The following is a 23,387-nucleotide window of genomic DNA, read 5'->3' on the forward strand; positions in this document are numbered from 1 at the left end:
TTCGGTGTTTTCTAAGTCCTAAGGATCTAAGGAACAGTTTGAATGTTTATGAAATTCAAGCGAAGATACAAGTTAGTCGCAGAAAACCTCGTGCAGCTCTTTCGCTAATACAGACTTTCACGCTTGAATGATTTTGGTAACCCCCTTGGATTTTGTAATGTAAAACATTACCATTTTCTAATATTGCACAAACGTCATTTTGTTTTCACTCATTTTCAGGTATTCGCCAAGGAAACATGTTAACCTTTCTTTTTTTGTTGAGTATATGCCCCTTTCACAGATATGTATCCAGCGTGTATGCAATGGCTGTCTCAAATTTGTTACCTGCGAACATGTCTCAAGTGGTTTCTTAAGCCTACGCTACCGATTGCAGGCTTCGGTTTGTCTTATCAGTCTAAATATGTGACGGTGAATATATGTGTTGAGTGCGTGGGTTACTGGAAGACGTAAGAATGTTGGTCTCCTTGTGATAGTGCGGAAATGAATCCCACGATGAATGATATTACGATGAAGTATATCAACCGAAGGTTGTCTCTCATTCTCAACTCCGTTTAATTTTTTTCACGCACACGACTTTAGATCCACTCTTGATAACATGATGATTCTCTATGTGCTTTCACAGCGTGTATAGAACCATTTAGAGGAATAAGATTACATGATTGTTCCTCTAACTTTGTATAGAGAAACGGAAAAGGAAGTATGCCATCAAAACAGCATACGAAACAGAAGTAGTCTTGTCGATTTTATCTATTGTCAATGTTGAGTTGATGTAGAGATGGTAAATTTAGAAGAGACATACTTATTTATCTAACATCAACACTGCATTCATATTGACAATTTCTCTTAGAAATCTTGATTTGAACCGGGCAATAGTCTCATTTCCGGACAGTAACATCATAAACAAAACAAAAATAGATTCGAGTTGATAACCTGTTCGGCCTAGACATACAATTAGATACAAATAATACAAATAAAAATAGCACCACTGAAGTTCTCATCAGGTCAGAAATTATACAAAGTGAAGATTTTATAAAGTGTTCAATACTTACTGTTGGCGATTGTTGTGTAACCGGCATTTCTCTCGTACTCTTTCACACAGTCACAGTACGAAAGTCTCGTAAGCATTCCACTCTCTCAATTAGGCAAAACTTTCTACAGACTTAGTGATCTTCCATAACTGTCTTTTTTATTTGAAGAATCTGTTATCATTCCTATGATTAATTATTCCGATATATACCTCGCATGATCAGCGTCTCGAAATGCATGCAGATTATAACGATTGGTAGCATGTCACATTTATCGTAGGATTCAAACTATGGACATGTCGACACAAAGATTGTACAATTGATGCGAATTTAGAATTAGATACAATTGAGCAAAAAATGAATTTAAGTAATTACGATCACGATCGCACAAGAAATTCTCCGCAAATGTCACGTCTATTACAATATATCATACTGTTATCGTTTCTTTTAAATATTTATAATCTGGCAAAAAGGAAGATCACCTGCCATATTTTTTATGGAACAAACGAGAACAACAAATACGTGAACTATAATGTAGTTTGTATGCATGTACATATTAATTAATGGATAAAAACGAAAGTATTACACACGATGAAAGACAATTAGGGAAGAAATAGCGGAACGCCAAAAAGATTGACTTTAAACTTCTTCCTTATTTGATCACAACAAATTTGGTCGGTGTAGATTGACTTAACAATCATATTTTAGCGATAATTACACAAACAAGATGTTCTTCAAGCTAATTTGGAAATATAAATCATAAAAACCAGACAGTAAGTCCATACCTGATTTCAGTGAGAGACATTCCTTTTTTTGTAGACTTGACACGTTGAGTATCAACCGTACATGGGACATGGACTCTTTCATCGGTTATATGTCTTCTTGGTCTGCCTGGCAAACATACCTGGAGAGTCATCCGAGTTCTTCTGTGTTAGAGGATATCCGACAAAGGTAAGGCATCAAACTGCAAGAGGAAGGGAAATCGAGGTGGAAACGCTGAAAAATCTGAGCAGAAATAAGTAGGGTATCGGTATCGGTAAGGAATCAGAACAGAAAGAAGAAGGCAGTTCGAGGTGGAAAAAAGTAGAAAATCCGAGCAGAAAAAGTAGGCAATCCGAGCAGGAAAAAAATAGGATATTGGTTTAAAAGATATCTGAAAAAAGGTAAGAAATCAGAACAGAAAGAGGAATGGAATGCGAGGTGGAAAAGCTAGAAAATCGGAGCCAAAAAATAGGGAATCCGAGCAGACAAATGTAGGGTATCAGCGTTAAAGGATATCTGAAAAAGGTAAGGAATGAAAACATAACAAGGCAGTGAATTCGAATAAGGAGAGGTATAAAATCTGCACTGATAGAGGTCGGGTAACCGAAGTTAAGAAATCCAAATAGGAAGAGGTATGGAATACGAACCGAAAGAAGTAGGTAATCCCATAGGAATTTGTAACATTGTTTGGAATTCTTTGGGGAGTTCAGAAAAGGGCAGAACAATGACAGGAAAAGAAAAAAAACAAAATCTGATAAAGGATTAAATGACCACAGAATCCGGGGCATAAAGAATATTCTGCGAGGCTGGTTAACGTGTAGGAAATCTAATATATTATTTCATTTCGGTGAGATCTAAAGGAAATGAGTGGATGAATCAGATATTTAAGAAGTTAATATTATGTGTAACGTTAGGTAATTGAAGTCAGAGAAATGAGGGAACGTTCTACAGATCTCGAGGTAGGCAAAGATTTGTGTTTAAATGCAATCTGCAATCGTACACCAAGGAATTCGATATCGCTGATAATTAAACTCACAAAAGCAGAACTCGTGTATTATGGGTGTTTCTGCATATATTTAAGTAAATGTTTTAAAACCTACAGTCACATGTTGTTACGATGATAATTAAACAACTGGGTGCTTTCGAATGCGTGGTACGGTACTAAAGTAAGAAAACGATTGAGTGCTTTCGGAGACGTAAGTATGAGAAAGTGAAGGAAAAAAGGAATGGAGTATGCGAAATATACTTGCTTACCTATCTCGCACATAATTGCACAACATCTAAGTTAATTTCTCTAGGATGATTTTTTGCGCCATGCGTAAGCGTTTCGTATTTTGTAAATGTTTTCGTTTGGCAATTTGATAACTATATTTTTATAACTTAAGGTAGCACAAAGGTGTTGTTAGTGTCGTCATATCTTGTTGTATATTTAGAAATTATATAAACAGAGATTTCACCGCCGATGTTCATACAAATAAAATATTTTCTCTGCATTGACTGAATAGATATAATTAATGAAGAATTTCTGTGGTATTTACATCATGGACAACCTAGACATATCTCACATAGTGTTACAGCGGATTTCAATTCGTCTCGAGTGTGATGATACATAATCATGAAGGTTGTACAAAAAGTACAAATTTATTAAAGTGTATGCAGTGATTGCCAACGAATGAACTGAACTGTATCGTATAGATGTTTTTCCCGATTAGGATTTGTCAGAGGTTTACTTTAATATCCTAATGTTCAATCATCAATATTTGATTATTATAACAGAATGTTAAACACATGTGTAGATTCTAAACTCTGCCACTATTAAACGTCATTTAGACGTAGCTTATGCATTTCGGTAGTGTCTTCCACTGAACAATCTCGGAGTGCTGTACAAATACACTCTACTGAGTGAATGTTATAGCACCTATCAACAGATATTTACTAATATATACATATATGGTATATAATTGTATTAACCTTGTTTATTTGCAGATTGAACATGATATATACAGATGAGGATACACAGGAAGTAACGAAAGTGGAAGTCACGTGGCCTATTTACATGTTGATGGGTAGAAAACCAAACGATTGAGCTCTAGAAACGGATAAATCATTTATCTTAACGGAACGGAAAGGAAGCCCAAAGTTAAGGGATAAATCTATGAATACAGTTAGACTATTGAATCGATGTAGAACCAACGGTCATGGGAGGCCTTCTTTCCTCTAATTGATGGAAAAGGAAATAAACAAATTCTGTTTCCTTGCATGTGCGCAAGAGGTTAGAATTGCTTGTAAGTCCCAATGAGAGCGGAAGTCAGTTATATAAAATGGGATATTCTCTTGTTTCTTTCTAATTAAGTTTTTGGATAGCGAGAACAACAGGTTAGGGGAACAGATTGCGCCATGTGATATAAATGCTTGTCACCTAGCCTTGAGCTAAGTCTCTACGAAAGCTACCCAGCTATACTTCATGTGCACAGATACATGTTATGTTGTGATGTTTAAAAGTCTTTGTTGGTGTGTAAATAAAAGATAATAATGAGATCGTTATGAATAATTGGTACGGTTTTCTGTTATATAAAAGTTAACTCCACCATTTTCAGATTGTGTGTGTGTTTTTTTTCTAAATCACCACTTTGTCCATGGTCCGTTGTCCGTCCGTCTGTTTTTAAACTTTAAACGGTTCTTGGTATTACTATTTCTTAAGAAGTACTGTGTGGATCACATTCATATTTCATATGTAGGTTTGTCTTGATACCAAGTTATGCATTACAAAAAAATGCCGATTTGCAGTCATCTTAATTTTTGACAGTTATACAATGTAGATTGGTATTGCTATTTCATGAGAATTACACGATGGATGATTCTCAAATTTCATATGTAGGTTCCTTTTTGTCCCGAGAGTCAAATTTGATCAGAAATACGAACTTGTCGAAAGGCCGCCGTCTTGGTCTATGAGATTTTTTTTTTTTTTTTGTAAATTTAAGATCATTATAGCTTTATCATAAAGAATTTTCAAAGTCCATATTATTAAGAACAAGAACGGAGAAAATAATAGAAAGGAAAGAAAAGTAAAAGATTAATTTTGTAAAGAACAAATGAATACCATACAATGGTATGCGCCAAGATCCCTTTGGTCTTTTGGTCATATATAGAACCGTGATATTCAAACATTATATTTTGTTCTATTGTACATATATATGTTCCTACAGTATTCTGTTATTAATCATGACCATACTTGAAAGGGAAAATGATAACACATGTCAATTTCTTATATGCATGCATTATACACGTGTCTGTCATGGACGTTGATAGTATATATATTTAGGATTTTCTACAATTTAATCCGCCGTGTCTACAATAATGACATTGTAATGGTCCAGAAAATCATTCTTTTTAGCTGGTATGTTAGTGCATGTATCGTAGCATTGTCACGAGAAATGTAAATACATTGTTATGATATGTTAAACAATACACAGTGCCTGACCCAGATTTCAACAGAAAAGGGGATTTCAATGGGAAAACCCAAAGGAATCTTTATTCTGATAAAAAAAACCTGAGATGTTTCCGTGCATAACCACAATAAAGAAAATCTAATATGTGCGATAAAGCACTACACAACCTGCGCATTTTATTGCAATTAGGTTTTTTCGCCCGAGGACATTCTATGACGTGTACTCTGTATAAGCGCCTAGGGAACGGTATATCTTACCTGCGGGCAGGATTACAATGTAACATACCTTTTGACCCAAGTAAACATACCGGAAGTAATTATTATATATGTAGCTATTTATTTCATCTTTTTGGCTTCTTTTTCTTTAGAGATACGTTTTTAGAAGTGACAAACTTCTCTATCCTATTCTGACGGAGATTCGTACCGAGATTATTCCATTAACTTTATCTTTAACGTAACCTAGTATTGACTAATTTGAACCTTTGTCATAACTTCGGCAAAAATCTTATTGAAACAACAAGATGTCGAAAGTTTGGAAAAGTATAAGCCATCGACTGTTAAAATTATTTTAATTAGTTTGCTGAAAGAGAATGGGATGGCAACAGCTTTTTCTCTTAGAGCGAGGACCAACGTAGCATTAGACGCCTACCCATTGCGGTTTGTATATCTCAGGAAGCTACGAAACGACCCTGTTTGTTCTGAAATGATTGAATCCTCGCTCGGGGAAAACATTACACCCTAATCGATCGGGCCTCATTATGCTGTTCGATGTGGTAGTTATAAGTTACTATAAGGGGACCCTACCTTAAAATGACGCTTGGTATCCAAGAGGCGATAAACTTACCAAACTGAACAAACCCTGAAATTTCAGCATTATACGGTATGTCTCAAACTGAAAATATCCAGGTGAAAGAAATATGCACTTTGTCTGCTACTATCAAATACTTGTTGTTCTCTTACTTAAGATGTCTCGTGTTCTTGGTAAGCGAAGGCAGTCGTACACCCGATAAAAAATAGTTGTTGATCGGCCTAAATAAGAACTGTGCATATGGAATGATGTGTCATATAGATAAGAGGGATGTTGTGAAATAACAGTGGCAGATTTAGTCGGGTGATAAGCGGAACCTTGACAGCAGGTGAACATACCTGTAAAACGTAAGTATGGCCAGTCTATTATGTACAGTGTAATATTGGGCATGTAAAAATCGACACAGCTTAATTCTATATACAAGGATTAGGCCTCGTTTCACAGTATTAATCAAAGAGTTTAATGTACTTTATAAATATGTAAAATGTGAAAAATGGAGATAAGGAATTTCTTATGTGTTGTTGAAAACAATGTTACAGCATTACGGATAACAGCACGCGACCCTATGTTCATATCCCGTCTCTCTGGCCATTAAGTAAACTATCGTGAGGTTAAACTTCGGCACTTAAGTCTCATTTGTATTGCTGATTACTTTTCAGGAAAGGTTCTAAATTACCTCGACATCTACAGACAATTTTTTTTTTTAATTTATAATTTTATTCAGGTTTTTTCACAAGACACAAGCACATGACAAAGATACAATATAAATATCTAGTGAGACATCTCGCAGAAAACACTCGTGATCATTCTATTGTTCAAAAATGCCAAATGTATACTCTCTGACAGAAACATACATACATACATACATACATACATACATACACACACACACACACACACACACCCACACACACACCCTCACACACACACACACACACACACACACACACACACACACACACACACACACACACACACACACACACACACACACACACACACACACACACACACACACACACACACACACACACACACACACACACACACACATGCGCGCACAAACCCTATCACCCATACATGTACACATTCACACACACACACACACACATACATTACATACCGGTACATACAAAAAATAAGTTAGACTCATGTGATGTGCTTCAAAAAAAGCCGAAAGAAAGAAGAAGTATGGACAGACAGGCAATACATAAGCAGACAGACGGACACAGACAGACAGACAGACAGACACAGAGAGACAGACACAGACAGACAGACAGACAGACACAGACAGACAGACACTAAGACACTAAGACAGACAGACAATAAGACAGACAGACAATAAGACAGACGGACAGACAATAAGACTACAGACAAATTTCTTATTGATTCAAAACAAACACAAATGCATCAAGTTTTCTGTGTAAAAACGTTTTAATTTTACATCATTATATATCCTGTAGAAGTACTTTTGTAATCAATATTTACAGTTGGCAAGTTTTAAATTCACGTCTCAGTTTGGCTGGTAATGACGCGGCTAGTTTGATGTATAAAGACGAGACAATCTGAACCTCTGAACAGCTTGCAAACCTGGAGTAATCAGGAAAATCTGTTGACACTGTACAAAGTGTACACAGGTATTGTAAATATTGAATCATTTAAACGAACCACAAAGGAGACTTCGTGATATAAATGCCTCAGTTGCCGGTAAACTGACTGAAACTTCAATGGACTTTATTACCACATCCAACACTTCGTTACGTGAATTTTGGTATGTTTAAATTTGTACGACCATTTCATTGTGTAAGTACTGCTATCAGACCTTGCTTTTATTGGTTCAAGTCGCTTTTACTCGTCTGTTTATTACAATTTACTACGAACTGTAATGGACGCTAGCATTAAGCTTTGTATCCATATCAGTCCCAATAGTATTACACAGCACAACTTACATCATCATTAAGATATTCAACATTATGAATGGCTTCCTGAAATATGGTTATTATAAATTAAATGTATTGTTTAAACGAAAGAAATATTTTTTCTAAAAACGTTCTTATTAATTACTGTTGTCAACTTTAACCGACTTGTATATATCTATAATGATTTATATACAGTATTTATATCCTCATTCTTTTGTGCAGTAATGTTGTGATATTCCTGTGTCACGTACAGTATAATCAAGACCTTTCTATCCAGTAGAAGCTTTGTTTCTCTATCATGGAATTATCGAAAATCTCTCTAATCTTTATTCTCTGTTGATATATTTTCCAATGCTATCTTTTCTCTACAAATTTTTGAAACATATTTTCTTTTTTTACAATTTTTGAACCATTTCTCTGACCACATTTAAAGTCGTTTTTAATCAAAATCATTAATTACCATTGATACTTTGTAAGTGGCGGTTTACCTTCGTGTCATCCGTAGATAAAAGGTCTGGGATACTGTTACAATTAATTCTCGTTATTGTATAAATGACTATGTGCCACTCAAGGGCACTTTTTAGTGGGATACTACTCACCAACGGATATGTTTTAAATGAATGATCGTTGACTAGAACACACTAGCATCTAATTTTGAGTCTGTCCATTTCATTGTTTGCTGATCCAATAACCCTTTATTTTGTAAGTTTCTTCGCCTAGTTCGACCTCAAAAAAAGCAAAGATCTTCTTCAGACAATCACATTTATGTAATATCACAGGCATGGTGATTATCTAGCGATACAGAAACTTTTAAACCATTAAGAGATATTTTCAGATAGAATAACTGACAAGAAATAATCTATATTTATGATATTAGGAATCAATCAGTTTTTTATTAATAATGTCTTTGGTTTAAGCTTTTTATCGAACACATAGTCTTCGATAAATCCATATATTACGGCTGTAATCATTTGCTCACACCGACTTAAAACAATGAGTAAAAACTTGGATTTCCATTGTAATAAAAATACTTGAGCAAGAAAAACGCCTTTTTGAATCCTTGCATTTTCGGGGAAAATAATTTCTTAGATAACTAATACTGCACCGTTTGAACTTGCTAGAACGGATTTTAATTTTGTTGTTTGAATACACGAAATCGCACCAGAGAAAACGATACTACAAGTTTCTCCTGGGTACTCTGAACCACTAGAGGTGCATTGACTACCTGGATAACAAACGTGTTACTGTAATGTCTATGAAATATATTGAAACGTGGGTGTAGAGAGGTTTTAATGGTCCACTTACTGGCGTATTTACAAAGGGAAAACACTAAAACGTCTATCTAAAAGCTGTAAGCTTATAAATGCGGCGATATGAGCGAGCAATTCATGGAAGTAGACTAAGTCGGATGTACTGACTCGTAGGGAATATCTGTGGTACAGGATTGTCCTAAAACCGGTGTACACTAGGCGTACCCGACTTTGTGACTCTGGGACAACTCGGTGACGTCAGACCAATGACAACAACCTATCAAGGCAGTACTTATGTCGATATCCGGTATAGAAATGGCGGATATATTTTCTTTGTGGTTGATCAAAATTATAATAAAGCAAGTAAACAAACAAACAAACGTACTAAATTTCGGTCGTTATTTATTTGATCGGAATTGTGTCTTAAATATCTCTTCGAATGACTTACTTTGGCTTTCTTAATTTCATAATATTCATGAAATATACACATACTTTTGCACCCCATTTAAGCTCGAAAAATGACAATGAAACGGAACATGGTAACTTGCATTGCATTCCACAATCAAAATTATTCGTATAACGTTAACTGGGCCAAACAAACACATTCATTTTAATGTAAATGTGGCCTTAGTGTGAACTGATGGAACATCACAAGTGTGTAACATCTGTCTTAATGATGACAATAAAAACTGGAACTCAACAAAATTGGATGTTAATTGTATGTAAATTATAGTCCAATGATGTTATCATTAATAGAATGTGAAACGTGACTTCATATTTGATATGAATAATAAGCATATAAATTGAGATATTTCATGTTGAGTTCCTCATTCTCTGTATACTTCAAGGCTCTACAGAGAATAAAATAATTTAATAGTTTTGACGTGTCCGATGCTGCCAAATTCATGCATTGTGTTTCGGAGGTTATACTTCGTTTCATTGTCAGAAGTCATACCTTACGAATCAAAAGTCATACCATATATAGGTCAGAGGTCATACCTTACAAGTCAAAAGTCATACCATAAATATGTCATAAGTCATACCTTACAAGTCAAAAGTCATACCATATATAGGTCATAGGTCATACCTTACAAGTCAAAAGTCAAACCATATATAGGTCATAGGTCATACCTTACAAGTCAAAAGTCAAACCATATATAGGTCAGAGGTCATACCTCACGAATCAGTCATACCATAAATATGTCAGAGGTCATACCTTACAAATCAAAAGTCATACCATATAAATGTCAGGTGATACCTTACAAGTCAAAAGTCATACCATATATAGGTCAGCGGTCATACCTTACGAGTCAAAAGTCATACCACATATATGTCAGAGGTCATACCTTGCGAGTCAAAAGTCATTCCACATATATGTCAGAGGTCATACCTTACAAGTCAAAAGTCATACCAAATATAGGTCAGAGGTCATACCTTACAAGTCTAAAGCCATACCATATATAGGTCAGAGATCATACCTTGTTCTATGTATAGAACGTTTTCCTTTGTTAATCATTTCACTTTTTGTATCGAGTATGTTATCTTATATGTCAGTCAAAAGTCATTTTATATGACGAATGTAATACAAGTACAATTTACATCGACGAACATGTTATTACATTTTGGCTTATTCTTAAGGGATTCACTGGAAATGTCGATGTCGAAATACACATACGCTATTGAATTAAAAGACTAATGTCAGTTTTAACTTTAAAAGCGCGAATTGGAAATAGTTTGTATATATCAAAATTCGATCTGCTATTTAAAAAATTCAAATCATTCTTTGTAATTAGCTGTGTACAGTTGTACTATATATATGAATACCGACAACTTGATAGACTTTCTTGTTCAACGTACAGTATATAATATATGTAAAAGATGTGCGGATTGGTGTAGTGGGGGCGGGATTACGTGACAAAAACAACAGAAGTATTTGCCGATCTTTGGGTCATGAGAATATGTTTAAGTACACTGTAGAGTTGGTAAGTCTCTATATTGTATAAATATATATATATATATATATATACAGTATACAGCCCGCCCTGTAAATATATACAAATATATCAACGTGAACAGGGGGCTTATAATAAGTAATTACCCATCAGGCGTATAAGACATGACGTTTGCCGCATCAGGTTGTAGGTCAAGTTTGTAGTGTTATATTGGTTGTAAAGGGTCATTACATCCAGCGAAGAGAGAAGACAAGTGCAGGCATTGATGACTAGATCGAGCCTGTTCAATCACAAGTGCAAATCAAACGGAACATCCTGGTCGTCACATGATCACATCACTTTACGTCATTGAATGAAGGTGCGCGTATATATGTTCTGGTTAGGAATTACCTGTCTTACGAGGTATATATAGATGTACTGTATAACTTCGACTGTTTACATATATAATGTACCTGTGATACTGTACACGACAGGTGATCTACGACAGGTAGGTAAATAACGTTATGTATTATATTCAGGTATTTACAGGATGTACTACAACGTAGTATAGGTCACGTCACTAACGTGTGGTGTAAGGTAGGATATGCTGTTTTTATATCTACTTAACTGGTCGTAATTTATATATGTTTTGTATATATCCCATTCATTTGCATTGTGACGTCACAATGATAATATATTATTATGTTTATTGACGAATTCTCAGCATCCATTTGACAAGTTACATACAGATAAGAAAAATTCACGTGTTTACCTTTATTTTAATTATGTTTTTATTATTATAATTTCCAGATACAACGCTTCATCAACGTCCCAAGCTTTAAAACATGAGTATTCTACTTTTTGAGGGCGAAACACATGCAGAACTGTATGCTAAATACCGACCAAAGTATCCAGATGCGTTGTACGAGGTGATTGGCGACTTCTGCAAGGCCCCAGGGGCCACTGGAATGGACGTTGCTGTAGATGTAGGGTGCGGAAGTGGGCAGGGAACTTTTCCTCTGTGTGAGATGTTCAACAACGTTATAGGCGTGGATGTTAGCCAAAGTCAGATCGCACAGGCTAAACGTCTACAGGTAACTGTATTCAGATCAAACTGGTTATACGTCTCTAAGTAACCGTAGACTTATCGAACTGGCAGTAAGTGATTGTAGTCTGAGCTGAAAATATATCCATGTGTAAATGCTGATTTCGATTTAATGCTTAATTTGGATTGCGAAAATATGTAAAGAATATTTTTCAAATTTTATCAGAATTAATTTTAGGGTTATGAACTCTAAAGGATATGTTGCACTTAAATACAACGTCGATAGAAAGTTTGTCTCGAATAAAACACTGCATATAGTCCTTAACACAACGATTTAAAATCAGCTGCATGTAGTAGGTTATATAGCAAATATCGAAGTTTCGATTCCTAACCAAGATTTACATAACGGGTGCCGTCGATGAAGCATAAGACGTTTAGGTTTATTGAATCTGAGATTTTGATAATGTTTACATGTTGTTCTTGTTATTATTGTAATAGTACATTGTCGAAAACGTTTGTTAGTAGTACAGATTATAATATTGTGCCGTTAAATCATCTATAGAATACTGAAGGGCAAGAGATGTGATTTAAACTTGTACGTTGTTCTTATATTGTATCATGCTTCCTCATCAGCCTAGTGAATGATAATCATTATCCGGATTTGTTTTCTTTACACTGTTTAACTCACCAACAAGACTAGAGTGAACACTAGGATTTTTGTACAAAAATGAACCACAAGTATTTCAGAAATATAGAACGCAGGCTAAGCTCTGATGAACTTCTGATTGCCAAAACATGAGGGGAAATCATGCTTCCGGTAGTTCGTAGATTCATTGTCAAACATATTTTGAATTGCAGAGCCTCGACAACAAATATGACACCAACAGACTGGATTTTCGCGTCGGACCTGCAGAGGATTTGAGTTTTCAGAAAGACAAGTCAGTCGACCTTGTATCGGTAGCCGCCGCTATACATTGGCTGGACACAGACAAGTTTTATAAAGAGGTAGATAGGATACTTAAGCCTGGAGGGTCATTCATCGTGTACACTTATGTACTACCTAAACCCGACAAGGAAGAGGCAAGGCAGATGGAAGCACAAGTATGTGGACTGTATTGTAACATACTTTTTCACTTATGTTTCTTTTGTATGTTATCGTGTGTGTTTGACCTGGCATTTTCTTGCAGGAAACACTTTTTTATTAGAATGATAGACTATTCAAATTTCTTAACAACTACTGCATAGTTCTTTCTGAAATTACGTAGGTAGGTTCCCCTTGGTCACTAGTTGTGTCGGGCTTTTTTGGTATTGATCAGAATAACAAAATTGCAGACAGGCGGTTATCTTGGGTTGCGCCCAGTAAAGTTGGTTATTGCTATTTCTGATAAAGTACTGAATGGATCACTCTCAAATTCATTGTGTATATTCCCCGTGGTCTCTAGATAAACCCAATTGATTTTTGGACTTATCAGAAAAAGACCATCTTTGATTTGGGTTAAAGATTATTATCGCTATTTTCGCAAAGGATTAGTGTTCAAATTTCTTATCATTCAGAGCAAAAAGCGAGAAGAGAAGAGAAACGAAGGGAAAATATCCAACTTTCAAAGAACAAATAAAGATCAAACAATGATTAGCGCCCAAATCACTCTGGGATCTCTTTTATGAATGACATTTTAAAATATAGATAAGCAACTTTCTCCTTTAAAAAAGACAAATAAATGAATACAAAATTAATCAGATTCTTTTGATTACAACGAGGCCGAGAATGTCCCTGGTGGTTTACCTTTTTCTCTTTCTGAAACGTGCCATTACTTACATTGATTGACCAAGACTAACACTGTAGGTTTAGAAGGTAATCAGAAGTCGCTTACCCTTTCGGAACACCACGTCTTTTTCTTGTGTTTTTTAGAGCCTCCATGTAAATCCTTTTTTTTTTATCTTATTTCTCCCTACTTTTTTTTTAGAAAAGCACACAGAAGACAACCACCTCCTACCATGTAATATATATCTATTATTTATGATAAACAAATACTGGCAGCAGGGTTGGCGAGGCAATGAAAGAGAAACCGGATTAATGATACTGTTGATGTTTTTTATTCATAGTTCTATAAAGAACATCTAAGTGAATACGCAAGCAGTCGAATATTTCCAAACTTGGAGGATTATGAAATCCCATTTGAAGACAACCACGGGTAAGTTGGCTGTTGTAATTATATGTCCTTTTGCTTTACTTAATCTGCATCTACATGGTTAAATCCATATTGTCCCACACTTTCCTCCTAAATGCTTCATTCCTATCTCCACGAGATACTCCCCTTCATTCTGATGTTTTTGCTTAGTCTTTGATCTTAAACAAGTGCATCGCTAGTTTGTTATGAGTAATAAAAGTATGTATTCTGATCTCCAAGAGTTATCCCCCTTCATTCTGATGTTTTTTGCTTAGTTTTTTATCTTTAACAAGTGTATCACTATTTTGTTTATAAGCAATAAAAGTATGTATTTAAGATCTCCAAGAGTTATCCCCCTTCATTCTGATGTTTTTGCTTAGTCTTTGATCTTTAACAAGCGCAGCACTATTTTGTTTATAAGCAATAAAAGTTTGTATTTAAGATCTCCTAGAGTTATCCCCCTTCATTCTGATGTTTTTGCTTAGCCTTGGATCTTAAACAGGCGCATCGTTTGTTTGTTTATAAGCAATAAAAGTATGTATTCTGATTTCCAAGAGTCACCCCACTTCATTCTGATGTTATAGTAATAAGCCCTGAAAACGCTTTTAAATTGACATAAAAATCCTTGGTGAATGTTTTTTAGTTTATGTTTTCTAATTAGAAATATCATTACGGTTTGTATCAGAAAAAATAAATTACTGGGCGAGTTTAAGGGTTTGTGCAAATTTGGGTGTTCCTTCAGGAAATAATCATGGTTTCCGGAAACAAATCAGACACTTTCCTTATCCCTTTAATTAACAATGTTGAGATTGATTATATTTCGTATCAAGTGTAAGATTTATGTAGTCCCGCAGAGAATACGTGTAAGTCTTGTTTCCTGTGTGATCTACATAGAATACTACTCAAATTACACATATGAAACAAATATCCAGACAAAGATGAATGGGCAACCAGACATGAAAACAAATCAATATACATCAACATTACTTAAAATTTACCAACTTGTCACACCTATTCCTTTATACCATAAAATACCACATTTGAAGATTTTTATAGTCAATACTTATCACTTCATTATATATATAATTTTCTAAGCCTATATGCGTCGGAGATAAATTGACTTACGAGACAGCACAAAGCATCGTTAGACTTTAAATTCACCAAAATATAAAACTTACTCATCTTTACCTGTTGCATAAAGTACAATATTTGAAAATTTGTATAGTCAGCACTTACCATCTCACTATATAAATATATATATACAAATCACGCTTATAAATATGTACAGGGTACACGAATTTAGACAACCTTTCTATACAATAGTAAATGCGTCTGTTGGAATCCTACAAATAAAGAAATTACCCAAATACTTTGTAAAAATCTTTGAAATGAACAACTTGATTTTATTCATATATTTATTTTGTAATATCACAATATACATTTTGTAGTGGTTTCATAAAGTTCTGAACTTGTAATTGAAGCAATTGAAGATGTAATAAACGTATACTTTTAACCAAATATAGTATATAGGTATTATACTTTTTTTTTTTTTTTACATAATACACAATATTAAATAACATGTACTGGACACTATTTGTAGCGGTAGAATGTAAGAACTACTTACCTAATCTACTGAAAGGTTAAGTTGTAACACTTTTGCAAGACACTTATTCCATTACCGTAAAAAAGCTAAGACATAGATAATTTCATAAATTGATATCTGTTTTCCTAAATGAATGTTTTCCTATATCATTACTTGCTAAACAAAGCAGTATAAGGCGTAGATCATACTCAACATCCTTTTATCACAAATTGTACATATTTTCTAGCATCTGTGAATGTAAAAATGTCAACGTTTGAAGATAATAAGGCGCCCTTTCATGTGAAATTGACTCAATATTACTTTAATGTGTAACGTTGTTGTTTTCACAGGATACGAACGGTACCGATGAACCACACCTTGGCTGTTCATGAATACGTGGGCTTCATAACTACTCTCTCTGTTAGTCAAACCTACCTCCAACATAATCCTTCGTCAGCCATATTCGATGACCTCACCAAAAGGTATATCGCACCTTATGTATCAAAAGAAAATTGTCCTTCACCGGATCTGAAGAATAGTGAGATAACCCTATAGTGAGAAAAATCTATTGTACACAGTCGTGTAATAACTAATATCTTAATCGAGAATTCAGACCAAGTTTGGACATTCTTGAATGATAAATTCCACTTAGCTTAGATTAGCAGCGTTTAGCCTTGAAATTGTCCATGTAAAAGTTATATCTGAGGTGTTATTATGCAATGTGGTTGAACTAATTACCTTTCCTGGCTAATTTGTAGAAGTAGAATATGTGAGTGAAAGTAATTCAGTAGTATCTTGCGAAAATAAATATTGGCAGCAAAGCGGACCACCGCCCCCAACCCTCTTCCTCCGCCGGCCCCGCTTTGCCTCTGCCTCGCTCTGCCTCTGCCCTACCTTTTGGATCAGATAATTATCCATTTTGTGACATTACTGTGTACGTCTACACTATCTATTTCCAATCCTACTTTTATCACATACCACAATTCTTTTCAAGATGATGACATATTTTGGTTGAACAATGAAGGAGTAAACATCCATCAAAACGTGATATTATCAAGTAATTGCCGACGTAGTTTTAACTTTAAAAAATAGAATAAGCTCATACATCACAGTGTGTTTTAGATATGTTTATATGCGTTTCAGATTTCACGAATAATCATTCAATGAAGTTGTGTTGGTTGTTAATTCGTTCAGAATTCTCTCGAAGATGAGTAATCATCTTGTAAAGGATTGTGGTATACGGTAGAAGCAAGATTGGATAATCATGACTTTGACTCGAACAGTCATGTCACAAAGGATGATAATTATAAGATAATTTAAACGATATGTTTGATACTTTGATAGTTTAAGAATATTACCTGATGTACTCGGTCAACTATAAAGCTTTAATCCCTTTGCTAATGAAAAAAATAACATGATAGGTTTGGAACATGAAGATAAATGAAATGAATCTTTTCATATTAGACATATGTTTACAGCTGTAGGCACCTGGACGATATGTCGATCAATTTGTCCTTTCAAATATTACATTATGTATTAGTATACATATACATGTAAATGTAATGTAAATATAAATGTTTGCTGTCATACCTTTTTTATGATTACCTCTTCACCTTCAGGATATTAACGGTTGTAAACATTGTTGGCCTTTACGATATATCTACAGCTCTGACGCAAATTTCTAAATATTAAAAAAGACAATAGGGGAGAGCAAGGTTGAATGGGAGCTGCGTAATAACGTCCGCTATTAAAGATATATCAATAATTATGACATCAATATCTAAATATATAAAAGTTAGCAAGGAGGAGCAAGAGGGACGAGCGGTGTTGGCGGGGAGGAGGGGAAAGGGGGTTGACGGTGGTTCCATAATTTCTTACTACTCTCTTACTGATCTGTTAGGTAGGTACATAGTACGCCCTTGGATATCTACACATAGCTCTGACGCCAATCTGGCAGGACAGTATGGCAGTACTATATAAGTGACCCAGGTGATCCAGTAGGAGAAAGCGGGAAGAGGGAGATTGGGGAAGTGCCTCTTTAGATTCCTACTACCCTTGCAATCCCACAATAACTTGATAGGATTGTCCAAAGTTGATATTTCAGCAATGAAAGCATTGAAGGGGTCAAGGGACCATGACCCCTCAAAGCTGATATTGACTCATTCATATATCCATTTCCTTGTAATGTTTCAGAGTTAGCCTACATCATGTTTATAAATGACTAAAAAGCCGCAAATATTTTCCTTAAACTTTAGTTACATTTTCATACTCATACCAAATCCTTATATTCATCATTGAGCCAACTTTTGAGAAAGAGTAATAAAACTAGTTGAGCTAAATATGTACGTTTATTGTATCTTGCATCATATAGTCAATATCAAGACTCTCTTTACATTAGCTCATCACAGCGTGAATTACGGACTATGATCAACTAAAATGTATGATGAAAAATGATGAAAAAGTTCTGATTAGAAAGTTAGTCACTTTTCTGTCTAATTTACTATTGATGTTTTGATAAAATAATTTATTTTCTCGCTCAGGTTGCTGGAGTTGTACACAGACCCTGTCACCAAGGAAGAAATCCCTATGTACACGACATCAACAGTGTCTTTACGAACTGGTCGTAAACCTCTCTAATTTGTTGGGTCAAACTGGTGACGATATGGAAATGTCGCTAGCTCCTGGAATCAGCAAAGTTGACATAGACATCGCAATCGTCTTGACGACGAATAAACAATGGTGTCTATTGACAGACGATCTCATTATGACACAGGTTGCCAAAATTAGGAGAAATGGAGCAAATTCTCAACCCCCCCCCCCTTCCTCTGTTGTAATTGTTGAATTATGTCCCATATTTGTCTGAAGCATCATTGGGTAAAGTTAAATCGATTTTTGTCAAGGCCTTTTGTGCTGTAAGGGCATTGCATAATAGAGGAGATAGAGCAACTCCTTTTAAATGGTTCTTGTTCTGTAAAAAATATCAGGATTATCTTGCGATTTGGTCTGTAACCAAGAGTGACGGGTCTGATACCCTGGGGCTTGAGGGACAGGGCCAAATGGGGGAACCGATCTAATTTTTTGAAAATTTTCTTTTCTGAGGGAATGACAAGATTCTCTCCGAATTTGATATGTTGCATCCAAGTTTGGTATTTAGCATCCAAGGGTGAAGGGAATTCGATTCTGTATAAAGAATTGATATCAGCCCTTTAGACGAAACAGTTGTATACTGCTGAAAAATTCATTGCTTGGCTCTACTTTATCTAACTCCAAATTTCTTTGTTTTGAAATATGCTTCTTAGAGTTCCTTCTTTTGTTGGAATTATGTGACTCAATGCAAACTGAAGCAGGAATAGATGAAGGACACTTTTGCATAAATGGTTTGGCTAACTCCCTGGGAGGGCCGAATGTGGTCTATAGCATCCTTGAGAGAAGAGAAATCCATTTTATATAAACGGTGGTTCCTATCTTCTTGTGGCAAAAAGGTTATTGCCAAATTTTGGGAAATCGAGCGAATTCTCCCCTGATGCGGTTTGCTGCATCCGTGGGTGGTCTATAGCATCCAAGCATGAAGACGGATCTTAGTTTAGAATATGTTGTAGGAATTGTGGGATTCTTACCCAATTTGCCCTAAAGCAGGCTTATATTTCTTGACCTTTAGTTTGGATGAAGCAGTTTCAGCAGTCAGATAAGCGATACAGGCCCTACAGGCATCTCGTTGCCTTATCCAGAACTATAGTAAATATGCAAATACGTGTAGTTTGATGTAAACTAAAAATAGATTATTAATTATCCATAGTCTTATTATTTAGATAGACCAGACATTTTGAAGGAGAACATTTAATGTATTATGTCCACAATATTGACGTCATAATGGCATATGCATGATGGTATGTATTATATTTTAAATTACACGTCTTTCTTTCTAGTTTGTTTACATAGTGGCTTTGTCATGTTTATTTTAAATACATCTTAATCTATCTCAAGTGACAATCGACACCTTATAGTTCTACAGGAATTCTATGTGAGTCATCGATACCACCAGTACGATGGATGATGATTAGGCGCATAGTCTTCAAACTGTAGAAAGTATTTCCCCTCCGTAATATATCATTCAATACTAATAACTTTTACACAGATTTTGTTTCAAATTTCTAGCTTGTAATATCTAGATGTTTTAAGTGACATACAGTGAACATGGCAAATAGAATCATTATTGTCCCTTGGTAACTGCTTCAGATACAAGTCGCTCCTTGGTTTTTTTCTGAGTCCCTAATTGATTATGAGCCTTCCCTTCAGTGTAATTTTATTTGATTGAAATAGATACATATGCAGCATTAGTTTATTGACTGTGAATATTGTTTGGGTAAAAAGATACATATTTATATGTGTTTTTATTTATTTACTTTAGGTTATAAATCAGTTCAATTAATACTTATGTACCAGTCAGACGCTCATTCATTACGTTTTTTTTTTTATTAAAAAAGATACATGCTATGTTAAAGGACTGTCAATATCGATTGGATAAAAAGATAAAAAATACATATTTCTTTTGAATGTTGATACATATTACTATAGATACTTAATCAGTGACCTTCCCAATGAGGAACAGCGTTTTAGCTGTTTTATAACCAGATTTAATATATTAATTACTTCTACCCAAATACCTCGCAAGACATGCAGAGTGTACCCCTTACGAAGCGTAAACTATACCTCAAAATTTTGCATCATACATGGATCCCAAACCTTTACACTAGCTATTGGTTAAGTTGTTTTTGTTATTGTACGATTTGTTATCAAATAAAACTAATTTCAATAATGTGGAATTTGAGTTGGTGTCTTGTCATTTTCAGTATTGTACAAATAGATCTGCTTAGAAAATTAGTATGAAAAACTAGATTACCTATAGATATATGACACGGAGATATATATCCAAGCATAATATACAAACATATATCTAAAACAAATGCCGACAAAGAGGTCCAATGACGCAGGTTATCTTACATTAAAATCAGGCACTGCCTACACTAATCATTTTACGATGACGAGCCTTGAATTAACGTAACTAGTCTGAAAAAATGGCTGCTTGTCGTAGTTACATCATTTATTGACTTTTAATCTCTTCGAAGATGATAGATAGCTAGGATGCAGACCTCTGTTTGATATCGAGGGATTAACACGTGTTATATACAATGTCAGTAGTACGTAATATTAAGCTAGCTGTGAGCCATTGTTTACAAGAGAAACTACACCATTCTTTTTCGCATTTTTTTCTATATACACTCGATCTGCTTGTACGGATGCACAAACCGCAATCGTAGGATGTTGATCCACGTGACCACGAGTTCAGATTTGTGGTTCGAAGTTTCTTATTCTTGACTATTTGTATTTCTGTGCTGTGTCGTTTATCCTTAGGCGAATGGCATTCGATGCTACATAATCTGTTTCATGGTTGACACAAGTTGGTCTAAATCGATCCATGTGATGTCAAGTTCTTAGAATATTTGTATTTACAAAGAAATCTTCAGATATAAACCACATTCGAAGACATTTAATTTCAAATAACACGCGGAAACATGGATTCCCCTATCGTATTATGATAGCAACCATAAAACGTTATTATAGTTTTCCTAACCTTTATCTTCGGAAACGTTTAATAGTTGTCGATATCTATCATTGAATAAATGACATTTGCAACAAACCTATAATTGGAAAATTCACAATAGCGCATTTCATGTACCTTAGTGATAAGCGGCTGATGTCGAAACGCTGTCTTTGATTTCAAAGTATGAAGGGTATATCTGCTGAATAGAAGAACATCAGTAAGAAGCTTGATTAGATATACAGAATTATCAGCTTTCTCCCAAAATAGTCGATTTCGTGATTCCGGATATCTGATATATCCTTCTGAGGAGAGATCAAGTTTACTGTTGATTAGAATGGATTTGTTTTGTTTTCATCATCATAAACTCCAGCTGGGTTAGAGTTATTAGCATGGATAGCATTTCATTCGGCGGTATTCACATATTGACCTGGGGTTAAATGGGTTTGGACAACAAGGGCTCAAATTAACTGGATGTCAAAAACCATATGCCCAAAACCCTATTATGGGATACTGTATTATCAAATATAATCAAAGAGGTTCTTACAATGCCTTACCATACTGTGAATATCAAATTCCCATAACCATGGCGAAGTGATGAAATTACAGTTTTAGGTACAGTTTCTGTAAGTTAAGTGATATTGGAAATAAGACTGTGGTTAGATTTTTTCAGTGCTGATTTTTTCAGACCCCCCCCCCCCCTTACGTTAAATGTCGTGACATGTAATGGACTCTGAAACATAAATATCGGATAACATTCCTACATTCCTGGTATACTCACTAAAATGACATTATAGAACCAGATACCACTTGAGTCACATCGTCAGACTTTTATGTCAATATCACAATGGTGACACTGCGAGAGTTTCCGCCTATACAAGATATCACGTTCTATATTCACTATGATTAACTTCATATTCAATGCGGCTATTTCCGGGACTGCCAATGCCTCTATACCTAAGAGCTGTTATAAGCATATCAAAAGTAATTATCTCTCACAAATATCAAATAAAAATCATAACACACTTCTATTTCTTATCAGGTTGTTTATAAGCTCGTGTTACACACTAAGATGACTGGAGGAAATCTCGATTTGAAGGAACATATTCTTCATTCAACAAATACGTCATTTCATTTTAATATTCAGGCTTAAAGGAACAAAGAAAACGTTCATCTCATTTAGGTAACGCTTCATCGTAGAAAATGTTTTCGTCGAGAGACAGTAATCCTCTTTGCCATCATGGACGACGACCGTGATGTGTATCATTGTTCATTAAGGTAGCAAAATCATTACATCTGTCAAACATAATTTATTTGTAATCTAACTTGAAAAAGCGACATCAGATAGAACATTACAGATAGTGGATAATCAAAGACGATTGATAGTTAATTCACTGAGAAGAGATATTGTACAAAGTACTTTACCTTTTTCTATGTGTGCCATTTTCCTTCATATGTGACTTACCTGGTAAGTTTAGGTCAACATTCATTTGATAGTAAAACTCTAATCTTCATTCTCCATTGTTATCAACAGAGACATTGGAGATTGCACAAAATACACACAAATGAGGAACACATCTAAATATACTAAAAGGATAAAGAAACGCAGGGTGAACTTTAAACCAGAAATTAAGTATGATATCGGGCTTCATTTAAAACGCAATTTTGTATACTTACAGATAAATTAAAGCTTAAAAATTTCCAAAGTCTGTATTTTGCATCTGACAATGGGTTTAGAGGTACTAACGATTAAACTGAATGGACCCATAGGATTTTGAAATTGAAATTGAACTGAGTCATCAATATTTTGTGTGTCCGCCGTTTGCTGTGGTCACGGCCCTTATCTTCTG

General features: G+C 34.9%; 1 protein-coding gene across 2 annotated transcripts in view; it reads left to right on the forward strand.

Annotated features, from left to right (window-relative positions):
- Positions 1-20,761, forward strand: part of LOC132547592 (putative methyltransferase DDB_G0268948) — a 31,279-nt gene extending 10,518 nt beyond the window's left edge. Inside the window, exons 2-6 of one of the 2 annotated variants that reach the window (XM_060211373.1) lie at positions 11,954-12,237; positions 13,047-13,289; positions 14,292-14,380; positions 16,289-16,420; positions 18,479-20,761. In XM_060211373.1, the coding sequence (XP_060067356.1) occupies positions 11,989-12,237; positions 13,047-13,289; positions 14,292-14,380; positions 16,289-16,420; positions 18,479-18,575 (810 nt within the window). In that variant the 5' untranslated portion in view covers positions 11,954-11,988 and the 3' untranslated portion in view covers positions 18,576-20,761. Of the gene's footprint in view, positions 1-1,844; positions 1,977-3,773; positions 4,337-11,953; positions 12,238-13,046; positions 13,290-14,291; positions 14,381-16,288; positions 16,421-18,478 lie in introns of those variants that run through there. The other variant, XM_060211372.1, reaches the window with a different exon arrangement.
- Positions 20,762-23,387: the final 2,626 nt, after the last annotated feature.

The sequence above is a fragment of the Ylistrum balloti genome, unplaced genomic scaffold (assembly GCF_031769215.1).
Source record: "Ylistrum balloti isolate Yb309-2 unplaced genomic scaffold, AGI_CSIRO_Ybal_v1 Utg369964, whole genome shotgun sequence".
NCBI lineage: Eukaryota > Metazoa > Mollusca > Bivalvia > Pectinida > Pectinidae > Ylistrum > Ylistrum balloti.